The 12,643-nt window shown below is 40.9% G+C and overlaps 1 protein-coding gene across 1 annotated transcript in view; it reads right to left on the bottom strand.

Moving 5' to 3' along the window:
* The window catches only part of LOC107653784 (neuropilin-1a-like), a 46,608-nt gene extending 35,217 nt beyond the window's left edge, over positions 1–11,391 (bottom strand). The window contains exons 1-3 of the mRNA XM_016440608.1: positions 10,874–11,391; positions 6,963–7,118; positions 3,914–4,080 (exon numbers count right to left, since the gene is read on the bottom strand). Coding sequence (XP_016296094.1) covers positions 3,914–4,080; positions 6,963–7,118; positions 10,874–11,006 — 456 coding nt within the window. The 5' untranslated portion in view covers positions 11,007–11,391. The remainder of the gene's footprint in view (positions 1–3,913; positions 4,081–6,962; positions 7,119–10,873) is intronic.
* Between the last annotated feature and the right edge of the window lie 1,252 nt (positions 11,392–12,643).

The following is a 12,643-nucleotide window of genomic DNA, read 5'->3' as shown; positions in this document are numbered from 1 at the left end:
TAAGTCATGAAGTTACCAAAAAGGCGATTAAAGCTGCCTTAAAACTGTGCATGCATGTAATATATTTTATGTGAGTCACATTTAAGAACATGTCTCTGAAATGGTTTTCAAAACTGTCCTGAGCAGCCATCTCACTCATCTAACACACCCGATTTAACTCGTCAGCTTGTGTTTATTTTAGCACTTCAGTCAGTGAATACGCAGCCTGCAAAACACTAAAATAAATATCAAAGAAATAATACAGTTAAACAAGAAAGTAGCCCAAAATAAGAAAGTTAAAAACACCCTGTCTACAGGACACGAGCTGCGCGGCGTGACAAAATACTATAAAACACATTATAATCAGTGATGCTACACTGGATGCGGCACGACACGACATGACAAATTCCCGACAGTAAACTGCCTCGTTCTATTTATGAGGTACTGACACAGAGTTCAAATGTCCTGTGTAGACACTAGACAAACGCAACCTGTTGCGACGCAGTGGTGTTGCGTCAAGTGTAGACACGGTTCACTGTTCCGCTACTGTTATTACTGTTATTATTACACTTGTATACAAAACTTTGTATTATGCTTGTTATAGAGTGCGTGACGTCACGTGCACTACCGCCGGTGGCAGTAGACAACCGCGATGGCAAGCGACCACCGCGGTGATGCGGTTGTCACGGCGACCGTCACAGCCCTAACTGGCACATTCCCTCCTCACCTCCATCAATCAAGCTGACGGCTTCCCGTTGAACTGGCCGACACAAAACCTGGTTGGCACTCTACAGTTCCAGACTTGAAGACATCATCCTTATTGTTTTGAACACTCTGACCTCTTGTCAGAGATGCTTTAATGAACAAAATGAAGGTAAACATCCTCTCCAGTGATGCGAAGGAGAAAAGCCCTCGCGTTCCTGAATCAAGCCCTGATCAAAGTATTTAGCAGAACAGCAGGACAGACGTATGCAGCGGGTTTATAAATGAATCGCTGCGTATTCCAAGCACCGCTGCATAAACGCAAGCGGCTGATGCGTTTCGGTAGACCTGTGGACGAGAATGATTGCGAGGCTGAGATTAATGAAACAGAACATGATCTATAATGAGCGACTTCTATTCAACCATTAGGAGCTAGACAGGGGCTTTCAACTATTGACAGTTGACTTTTTCCCAGATCAAAATGCATAATTCATAAAAGTGCTTTGATGCTCCTGGAGTGGATGAGCGTGCATTTATTGCATCACTTGCAATACGCCACACACTGCATTGATGTCTACCAAAACAGGATCTGTTCTTTGTTATGCCAAGCTCTCCACAGGACTGAAAATCTGCCATCCATAAGAACCTTCACAGCGTCTTTTGTTTTAGGTTACGGTCTTCTATAAATCGGAAGTCTTTCCTTGAGAGAGAGTTGAAATGTGTTGTACAGATGTAGGTATCTCGGATTGTCATGCTTTAACACGGTCTTCCTATTGAAACCAGGCCGTATCCATAAACACAGTACACTGGAAGTTTTCAGAGCCAGATTCCCCTGTTCTGCAAGACTTGGGCCCTTCTTTCATTCATCATACGTCTGAACGGACATTTGATTTTCAGCATGGCACAAACCCTTGTAAACGGACAAGCCTCTGTAGCCCACTGGCTTAGCTCAAGATCTCCTGACCCTCGACTAATTATCAGGAGTGGCAAGCTGGGAGCATTAATCCCTGAATCTAATTTGAAGCCGCATTAGGATGCATGACAAATGCTGTCTTTTTGACACCTTCTGGGTAGAAAAAAACTGCAAGAAATGGGGATTTTTAACAAGGAAGAACCGGCCTCTATGAATAATATAAATGTCGGCTGTAAATTACATTCGAGAGTGTAAATGTAATAAATAATGAACTGATAATATGCGTTGGAGGACACAGGAGCGAGCGAGTTGTGCGTGCCAAGTGGACTGCGTCATTAGATTGAGAAATACTGTTGTGGTGGGTCATGTTGCTTAATGGAAGCGAAATGAAGAATTCCACTCTTTTAATAACGCTTGTTATAATTAAACTCCTCCACAAGTGCCGGGCACGAGAGAGAGAACGAGCGCAGGACGTCTCCAAATTATAAATCATTCATCCTTGGCAGGGTTCCGCCTTTGTTCCCTTGGAAACAGATGTGCGGGGTTCAACTTTGACATCTGATTGGCGAAAAGGGATTTACAGGGGCACGGTACATGGGGGCTGAAACAGAATACGTTTGATTTGCTGAAATTTGTCCCACCAAAAAGAGTACCCTTCCTCTAATCAATACCCTTTAGAGAATTCCAGGCGGCTGCAAAATTGTGCTCTCTTCAGCTCGATACCTCACTGTGGGAGGCGAGTCATTTAGGGTTTCATTAATATCTGAAATGACTAAACAAGTTCAGCAAGCCAAGAGTGTGAACAGTTGCAAAGTCTACTTAATTAACCTGAATAAAATATGAAGTGGCAACTGTGAAATGATGTGGAACCGATTGGTTTGGGTGCTAGAAGAGAAATGTTCTCTGATCTTTTAGACTCATTTAAGCCACAAAAGCAGAATGTTTCTTTTCTGAAGACTTCCCATTGGTTGGATACAAGATAAAACTAAGTAGCACAACAGCATGTCAAAACCGCACGCCAAACAATGATAACTATACTGTCATCTTATGAACATGAGAATGCTTCACTTAAAGTGATGGCCTGTAAAACGAGTAGAGGCTAATTATCGACTGCTTCTCAAAGAACATCCTGGTAGAGTGTTAGGATAGTTCATTGTGCTCTGTATAACAGTCATATCAATACCATATTGACAGAGACTGGTAATCTATAAGCATAATGAGTCCATCTAAACAAAGAAGAACTTTGAATTACTATGATCAAAAGCACTCGAGATATCGGCTACAGTTACAATCCTCAACTCGATCAGACTCCACATTGTATCCTCAGGGCTCTACTTGTGGAATTTCTTCCTAAAACGTGGGTCAGAATTTGTAGCCACTGGTGAAGAACTTGTCTCCAGTTCCTCAGGAAATGCTTACGTCAAGTGCGTAAGAATCAAACATTGTGGTTCCTCTTCTCTGCTAAGTTGAGGCACCGTCCTCTAATTCAATTAGTTTCTGGTTTAGAACACAGACAATATTTTGACAGCAATAAGGAAAATCTGCTTAACAGGCCTCCCCTAGCAAATACTTGGCTGTGGGTCATGTCTGTTATTAGCCATGTCTGTCTCTTTGGCCCAAACTTTCCAGTCAGGCAAAGATTATAAAACAAGTCTGGGTTTTGAGGGTACCCTTGAGGTTTGGGTCACAGAAAAGCCCCCAAGTGCAAGAAAAGGCCTGGAGAGGTGCTGCAATGTTTGTGTAATCAACACAATGACTCCTGCCAAATGTTTTTCACAGATTCATGCGACTGAAATACACACGCAAATAATGTGTTGTCCATGTCACTGTCCTTGTGTGTGGCCACATTCCTTAGAATAAGTTTTAGGTTCTTATTGTATCTCGGACATTAAGATCATGTTAGATACACCCAGATGCATCTCATAGACAGTCTTTGTTAAGGGTACAAGCATCTGTTGGCCAGGATGACTCACTGGGGCCAGAGTGAACCAGTGCATTTGGGTTTTAACATTCCATGGCTTTCAACCAAAGGGCAAAATTCAACAGATGTTGCTGCTGGTCTTCGAAAGAGAGCCAGTGGCAAAAACATCTGCAAGGCTGCCTGATTGAGTTGAAGTCGAATTCAGCTAGAGAAAGTTTCTAACTCAAAAATCATAAAAGCGTGAGGGAGTTTCAAACTTTTCGTCTGTAGACCCGACTTCTCTATTCTTCAAAATATATCACAGAAGTTTCTATTCTCTGCCAAGGACAAATCCCTCCTCCATTACTCACTCATAATAAACTGCTATCTTCAGTATACGCGTGTGAATCGTACAGTACCTGGATCCATTCTTTGTTTGAGTCCTCCGCAGGGGTCCAACCGTTCTCAGGGTTGTTGAGTCTAGATCGTTCTGGAGACCAGCTGGGGTTGTACTGGGATGAGGCCATGATTTGGTCGGAATGGATTTCCCCAGTTTCCATACCCAAAGGCTCAGTGCAGTCAAAGTCTGAGGAAAGCACAGAAAAATAGGGGCGGGGGAGTTGTTAAAATGTCATTTCACAATCTAAATAAAGAATACATCAGATCACGACCCAAACTAAGGCCTTCCTCTCGGGAATGGGCCACTCAGAGGCAAAGTACCATAGGTTTCCATCTCTTAGCACCAGAATAAAACATACGCACTTTTCTTTCCCACAGTTTAATGGAAGCACTGTGGGAAGTGTACCACATTAAGACGCAAACCTTTATTCATAAAACATTCAGTTTAAGCTCTTAAGTCCAGCGGCGAGAGAAGTCTTGAGGTTCATAAAAGAAGTGCCTTCTGAAGGTGCACAGTTAAATGGCACACGGGAAGGCCATTTCCCCAGCATCAGCATTTGGAGGAATGGAAAGTCAGAGACGCCTCTAGCAGGTCTGTGTTTTCAGACGGAAGGAGAGCAGGTTGTATATCACTCCTCATGCCATGCCACCCAGGATAAGGGCATTGCTGATTGTTTTGTGACGTTATGGGGCAGTCGTTTCGAGACATGCTGGCCGTGTGTCTGAGACAAGCAAAGTTCATGCTTTGACCCCCAAGGGTCTTTTCCAGACGCTTCGGCACAGAATTTAGGACTCTGAGACAGTGAAGGATGGGGAAATGTTGAGGCTGAGGTGGGAGACATGCTAATTTATTTACAACAGGTCACAGACTCCAAACAAACACAGTTGTAAATGTAAGGAAATGCATGTTGAAACAGGGTGAGCTCGTGTTACCTAATATAACAGTGAAAGGTTCAAGCAGGTCAGATACACAAACAACACAGCCCAAACATCCAGGACTAAACACATGTAGCAGATGGAGAAAACATGCGTGTTAGATAGACAGTAGTTTTATTTGTTTATTCACACTGAGCCATAAGCGCAATTCTGAAAACCTAGTGATCTGCCTTCCTAGAGAGCACAAGTTTTTGATACCGTCTAAGATACTTATTTTTGTTCAAATTGTAAGGCAGCATTTATTCTTTGTAAAGTAACCAATCACAGAATTCATTTTGAAAAATAACTGTAAAAGAGAGTTTAACTGCCTATATAATGATGGAAGGATGGAAACGTATTAATACTATTTTATCCAATATCCTTACAAAAATATACCAGAGTAACCATAGATGTTTTCAATGTACCAATATATTGTAGAAATTTGTAAAAGTATTTTTTGTGCATATTAAAAATCACTTCATTAGCTTAGCAACTCGTGCTAGCACTAAACTCAAAATCAAAAGTGATTGTTGAGTCTTTTATGTGCTTCTCATGAATTTCTCTCTTTTACCCTTGAAACCTCAGCTCAACTTAATCTTAACATTACTCATTCTCTTTTGTTCTGTTTTATCTCTCTATCTCTTCAAGCCATCTATCCACTTTCCACCCTTTCATTCTTTAGAACAATGACTGAAAACAACCAGATCTCTTGTCTGATTACATCTGGCATCCGTCACTGTTTGGGCCGACTCAGCAGAGACCATAAATCTATGACGGTTCACTGACAAAATCCTTCGCATAAAGACTTATTGCCAATGGCGATCTCCTTCCTTCCTGCAAAGCACAATATACTGGTAAACATGTCGAACTGCGAGAGAAGCTGCCACAGAATGTAAATTTATGGAGCCAATAAATAATTGATAGACTGCGACTGTTGGGCAAATCCCCTGCTGTGAACACACTGAATGTATTCTTGAGCATGAGCTGGGATGGCAGAGATGTAGTAAACACCTTGATGTGTTCTGAGAGCTCAAGCTGAAATATAACACGGTACACCAGTTCACAACTTTAATGGCAATATGCACTTTATGATATATACAATATGTAACCACCTTAAACTGGTATGGGCTGCAATTATACTGGACATTTGTGTCGAATCACAAGCACCACTACTTGTCATGTTGAACAGGGTAGGTGACAAAGACAGACGGTGAGAAAGACAGACAGAGGAGGAGTAAGAAAGTGTCTAAGGATAGTTTTGAATGCATAGCGTGATTGCGGGTGAGGGTTGGTGGTGTGTTCTGAAATTAAATGTTTAGTTGGAGCATTTCTTAAATTGGGGTGAAGAGGTGAACCCTCTCGGTGAGCTGGTTTGGAAAAAAAAAAGAGTAAACCAATCCCCATAAAGCAGGGCAGATGAGTCATGACTCTTAACACAATCACTTAATGAAAGAGGGCCACAGCTGAGCAGGACGTGGTGATTTAATAACTTCCCATGTCATATGTTGTATTTGCAAGTGAATGTGGGTACATATCTGTATATGGGTTTATACCCTAATCAACAGGGTGTGGGGTAGGTATTCAATAACTTTGGCTACAAACATTCTCAAAATAAAGTTCTCATAATGCACTTTAACCTAGATTTTTTTTGTTTTGTTTTTCTAGAAGTAGACTTTTTTCAGCTTATACTATCTTTGGTTAAGAAAACTGGACATATGCCTGGTTTATAACAGTTATTATTGATAATTTTTTGATTTATTTTTTTATTTCTAGAGTTTTTGAAGTAATTACGTTTCACCAGCCTTCATTCACCTTCCAAAACTGGTAGAACTGGCCTCTCTATCAGCTATGGAGAACCAATGGTTGAATGGTTCGCAGAATAACAATTTGACTTTCTTTTTTTTTTTGCAAGACAAGTTTATCTAAAGTTTGTGTTTATTAACTACTGAATCTTAAATCTTGAACACAATATTGACATAGTGAATTAATCGCACAACATGACTGGTTGTGTGATCTTAACATGGTGATCCATGTTATGCACAATAAACAACCTCTTCTAGGATGCTGATATTACTGGAGACTTCATCTCATGTGAATTTAGTATTAATTTCATGAATTATTTAATGCACTTTAAACATTGCAGTATTGACTTACCGTCTGGGACTGTCCTTTCCAGCACAGTAAAATTAGCTGAGAATCCCTCTTTTGCAATAGCACTGTCTGTGTTGATTGTCAAAGCCAAGATTCCAGTGTAGGATATGATCCGTCCTGGAGTATTTTGTCCACAGTATCTGCCAATGTATGGACCAACTGTGGAAACAGACAAAGATAGAGGAAAGAGAGGCATGATTAGATAGGTTTAATAATCTACTATTCAAGCCATTCTATCACAGCTGATCCTGAAGTGTGTGAACGTCAAGGACAGTGTGATTGGTTGACCTTGTATAACTGCATTGACTGAACAAAACATTCTCTCTACACCTTGCTGTTGATGGAAATGAATAGGGCAGTGTCTGTTTTGTACGTGTCTATGACCTTGGGTTTCTGTTTTCAGTGGCAACCATAAATTCCTGCACTTATTGTTCATTCCAGGGCCACTTTAATGTGACTTCCCAGAAGCCAGAAGAAAAAACGTGTAGGAGTTGGAGGGGACAAGAAGGAAGGAACCAAACATAACTAAGGCTGTAAATTAAGAGGTATGCAGTACATTCAGCTGAGAGAAGGAAATGCTTTTAAGCTGTATTGAAAAAGGGCTATTCATACAATATGCACATGTCTTTCCAGGTTAAGGCCACTTTTAAACTTTGGTTTAAGCAAACTTGTACCATGGTAGATTGCGGTGCTAGAATGTAAAGGCAAGTTGTTTGGCAAAAGACAACCAATTATAAATGGCCCCAGTGCTTGCCTTATTAATTATGCATGAGCTTTGAACAGCCACAGAAACTTAACTTACACTGAAATTACACATTTGTGTGCATTTTTTGCACACAGTCAAAAAAAAAAACCTCGTAAAAATGCAAATAGCAAGATTAACCCAAGGTTTACAAATATACATGAAATCTCAAAACCTGAGTAAAAGGTCTAATTAATGACCCAATGCAAAATAAGAACCACACGAAACATCTGGGATTACTGAAATATTGGCTTAACAAGAAACTGCGATTGGCTCTTTGAGAAGATGCCCATTACAGTACAAGAGATTAAACAGATCTGTCAGCTTTGTGTGTGTGTGTGTGATATAAAACAGATCTACGGGTTTACATGAATCTTAATCTTCATAAGAATTCATCGAAACGGGTGCATCCAAGTGTGCATAAATGTGTGCGCTTGTGTGTTGAGACAGCTCTGGGTGTGGTGAAGCATCCGGATTATCTGCATGACTCAACAGGGCTATGAAATTTTAAAGAGCCTCTCCATGAACCCATCCAGCATGTCTGCTCTGGTGGAGGAGGAGGGGGCTTTATAAACCTCTGCCAGGCTGTGACTGCCTCAAAGTGGGTGGCCAGTGGGTGATGGAGGGGTGGGCTGAGGGCTCGAAGTCATAGAGGCTTCTGTCTCATGCCTCGCAGCCTTTCCACACTAATGCACTTATTGATTGGTGTGGCTCCACAGGTAATGCAGATAGTGTCTGAACCGTAGAGATGAGTTACACTGAGGCCCTAAGGCACCAGGGCCTTCCCTTTAAAGTCTTGTCTTCAGCCTCCCTCTTGGCTCTTTCTCTGTCGCCGTGCACTTGTGGGACACCTTTTTTATTGTAGATTTTTCAACAGAGGCTGCTGGGTCTAAATAAAAGCATGCAACCTTTGTCCCAGGTGCTACACTTTCCTCAGGCCTACATGGATTTTGGATTAACAAAAAGCTCTGTAGGTTTGGGATAGCATCATTCACAAAGTTCTACACACCCCTCACTTCTTGAGTTTGCTTAAGACACCAATAAGAGTGCAGCATTCTCAGCACTTTTTAAAGAAATAGTTGACCCAGAAATGAAAATTCTGTCAGCATTTATCCTAATTATCTTGTTCCAAACCTGCATGCTGTTGCCGTGGAACACAAAACAAAAATTAAGGAAACCTAAAATAAACAAACAGCATAGGACTTTCCGCTGTTTTCCTTCAAAATCCATCCAGAAAATTCCACAAATTCCGAAAATGATTGCGAATTCTGTCTAGGCCTGCCCACAAAATACTTTGTGTAACCTTTAAAAAACAATTATTTAAACAGACGTCCTTTAATCATAATTGCGACAATAGATTCACAACGTATCCTTGGAAGAATGCTAAAACTGTCACGGTTCATGGATCCGTGTGTTCAATTCTGCGTGTCTGTTTGTGTTACCTGTCTGATTGCTCGTCAGCGTTGCTCCGGCAACCAAGGGACTGACGAGCTAATCAGCGCGGCTGCACCTGCCGCTCGTTCTGTCCTGTCTTTATTTGTCTCGTGTGTTGGGCTGCGTGTTGTCAGATCGTTGTTTGTCCTGGCTCATGCTTGTTGTCTCTCCAGAGCCTGTGTGTCGGGTGGATCTCTGCCTCGGATTGTTTCCAGTCCTCTGTCTCGGATTATGTCCAGTCTAGGAACCCATCGAAGTCTCGTTGGATTCCTCTCCCCTAGTTGGATCAGGTCGGGACTTCGTAATCCCCGTGTGCTCACGGCTACTCACCTTGATCATCACGTTTGGCTTGCGACCCAGCTTCACTATTTAATTGTCACAATAAATCACTTTTCACTTGCAACTGGATTCTGAGTTCTCTGCCCGTAACAAAAACTAATTTAAAAAATGTTAACTGATGAGAAAGCTCAAAAGGCTCGGTCTCAGATCAAAGGTGTCATTTGTTCACGGCTTCTCTCTTCCGTCAAGACAGAAAAAAGTCGATAATGAAGTGGAAACTGAATAAGACCTCTGGTCCTCGCAGACTTCCTTCCCGCTTTGAGCTGAAATCTTCCTGTTGGGCTTCTGGGTGTGTATATGCAGTTCAAATACACACGCAAAAATAAAAACTGTAATTTTCTTGGAGAACAGAATATTTCTGGTGTTATGACAACAGTCTACATTCCAGAGTCCCTCACCCTGAACTTCCCGAAACAAACCACCGTCTAATGTCCAGAGAGACGGGATAAAGAGCTCTTACTAACATGTTCTCAAATACACTTATACATCACATTTGTGGATGTAAGAGTATGTGTGCGAGTCCAAATATCTTATCGACACTTGACCATGCCTAGGAGAGGTTTGTTTTGCTTGTGAAACACAGCAAATGGATCGAGGTCAGGCGTCTGTTCTCCCTTAGAGATCAATCATATGGCATTGTTATTTAGTCATACCATCTGGCTTATCTGTTAAAGGCCATTTCCAGAAGGCCAAAGATGAGACCTTCCCAATTACTTCTGCTCTGATTATTGTTTAGTTTTATTTTCCAGACTGCCATCTTAAGTATTGAACTGTATTATATTGCAATTTATGCAGCTTGTTGAGGAAAGGTTTGCTATTACTTTTCTATATGATCAGATTTACAATTCTGAAATAAAACTGGTGCCATCTCAGATAAAATGTGCAAAAATAGTTCCTTCAGGGTTACAATAGCCTGCTACTGTGGCAGTATGCTTAAAGGAATGACACTGTACCTTATTTAAGATCCATAAGCAGTACCTTAAGGGTACATATTACTACTCTAAAGTCCTAATATGCACATTTTAAAGGTAGATAAGGCACAAAGTTGACCCTTTATGGGACCTGCCATGACAAGCTGTTGTACAAATTTTGCACATTTTCTGTCAGCGTGGAAAAAAATCCCCTCCCAACCACCTAGTACATTGTGTTGGTGTGGTTTGCATAGGACACTCAAGTTTTTGTCAGAAAATGTAAACTCTATTTTACATTGTAACGATCTAGTATACATTCTTGTTATCTGATGTCATGTCATGTTTCTGTAAATTGAAGTTTATTGTTGCTGGTCCTTTGAAGTGTGAGTATTTGAGAACCAATGTGCAAACATCATCCACTAAATGATCTTTTGTTTCAAACATTCAGATTTTCCTGTTTGGAGCAACAGATCTCTCCAGTGACTCACCTCCAGGGAAGCCGTCCCAAATCTCCAGGCGGTCGTAGCGGCAGAACACTCCAGTGGGTGGCTGCGTGTCTGGCTCCAGCTCAAAGCTCTCGAACTCCAGAACGATCTCCGACATCTTAGGAGCAAAGATCATGAACGTGCAATCCAGGTTGTTGGGGTACTTCTCTGGAAAACCCGGCGACTTGATGACTCCACTGCTGGAGGTGAAGTTCCTGGAACATTCTGGACCTGAGGTGGACACCGAGAGGAAGGAAAAAGTTAGGATTTCTTGTTTGCTCACAGAGGCAGATGGAGTAGGGGGAAAAAAACAAACATTGAAGAAAGAACACGGTGGTCTGTGTTGTTTTGCTCGATGATTGCATGGTTTATGGGCCGTGTTGGAGGCCCACCCTGCTCGGGATACGGCTGCTGCCTGATTTCTTGGATGTGTGGGCTAATGATTAAGATGAAACGAGACCGAAAAGAAAGTAAAAGCCCATATGAGCCTGTACTTTTTAAATGTTTCATATGCACTCTCTGCTGTATGGTTGGTGCTTAAAACAACACAATTAAGAAATAGCAAAATGTGGCCATCATACTTTATAAAACTCACTTTCTACATCCTTTAGAAATGCACACACACTTTTATATCATGCAGCAAGTCAAAACATTTACGCAGAACTCTCTGGTGGACTAGTTTGTTGATGCAGTGTGTTGTTGAAGTTCACACATACATCACTACTTTGCACTTACACAACGGTTGCTTGGCTAAAGCTGTTGTGTGATGAATAGGCTCAGAGCTCTAAGAGTAAATACGCTCTTGTTACAGAGTGATGCATATAGGATCACCTCTGAATCATCAACACTCAACATTACGTTAGCACTGCACCTAATGTAGTGTGGAATCTTGTGGTTATTACTGTGGGTGCAAAAGTTTAAAGATCATGAACCAGAACAGAGATGACAAATAAGGATGTCACTGTGGCTAAAAACCAAACCCATATTACTTACCTCTTTAAGTGGAATACAAAAGGGTAACTCTCGAAGAACTCTCAAACTGCTTTCTTGCATAAAAATTGGATGGGGACCATGGTGCATCATTAAAATAGTCTGTACAACCTCTGTTCTAAATCATCTTCTAAAGCCACAGATCAAAATGTAACTCATTATTCATTGAAAAACTCTCACTTTTCTTATGTGTAAGAGAGCAGCTTGGACATTTTACAACATATCTCCTATTTTGTTCTATGACAGAAAGAAAGCTATATGGGCTTTGACACAATGGAATGTAAATTATGTCAGAATTTTCATTGTTAGGTGAACTACACCTTTTTAAATATTATAAATGGACAGTCTAACAAACAACTCTCCAAAGGATGGAACAATTATTGAAAAAAAAAAATGAATTTTTTTCGCAGCTTTAAAGTGGTGTTGAAGAGCATTTTCAGTTATTTTGGAACCTTGGGTGCATAATTTAATCTCATCAAAAACTCTACCACAAAACCTGTTAACTGCTTCTTTTTATCTTTCTTTTTTTATTTCTTTTCCATTTTTCCTGTGCTCTAAAGAAAATGCCCAGCATGGGAATTTGAAGCTAAAGTGAGTTGACATTTAGTGCACTACTTGGTTAGTTTTTAAACAGCAGGACATAAATTCCACACTTTTAGTCTTTTCACAGAGCTTTAAAATTCCAGACATTTAATATTACAGTTTCTTTCATAAATAAGCTGTTGCAGTCAATGAACGTGGCCTTCCCAAACTCTACAGGCCTCCATTCTAACATACTGAAAC

The sequence above is a fragment of the Sinocyclocheilus anshuiensis genome, unplaced genomic scaffold (assembly GCF_001515605.1).
Source record: "Sinocyclocheilus anshuiensis isolate Anshui unplaced genomic scaffold, SAMN03320099.WGS_v1.1 scaffold79, whole genome shotgun sequence".
NCBI classification, from domain to species: domain Eukaryota; kingdom Metazoa; phylum Chordata; class Actinopteri; order Cypriniformes; family Cyprinidae; genus Sinocyclocheilus; species Sinocyclocheilus anshuiensis.
The sequence above is the reverse complement of the archived record's forward strand: the minus strand, read 5'-3'. Positions and strand labels throughout refer to the sequence as shown.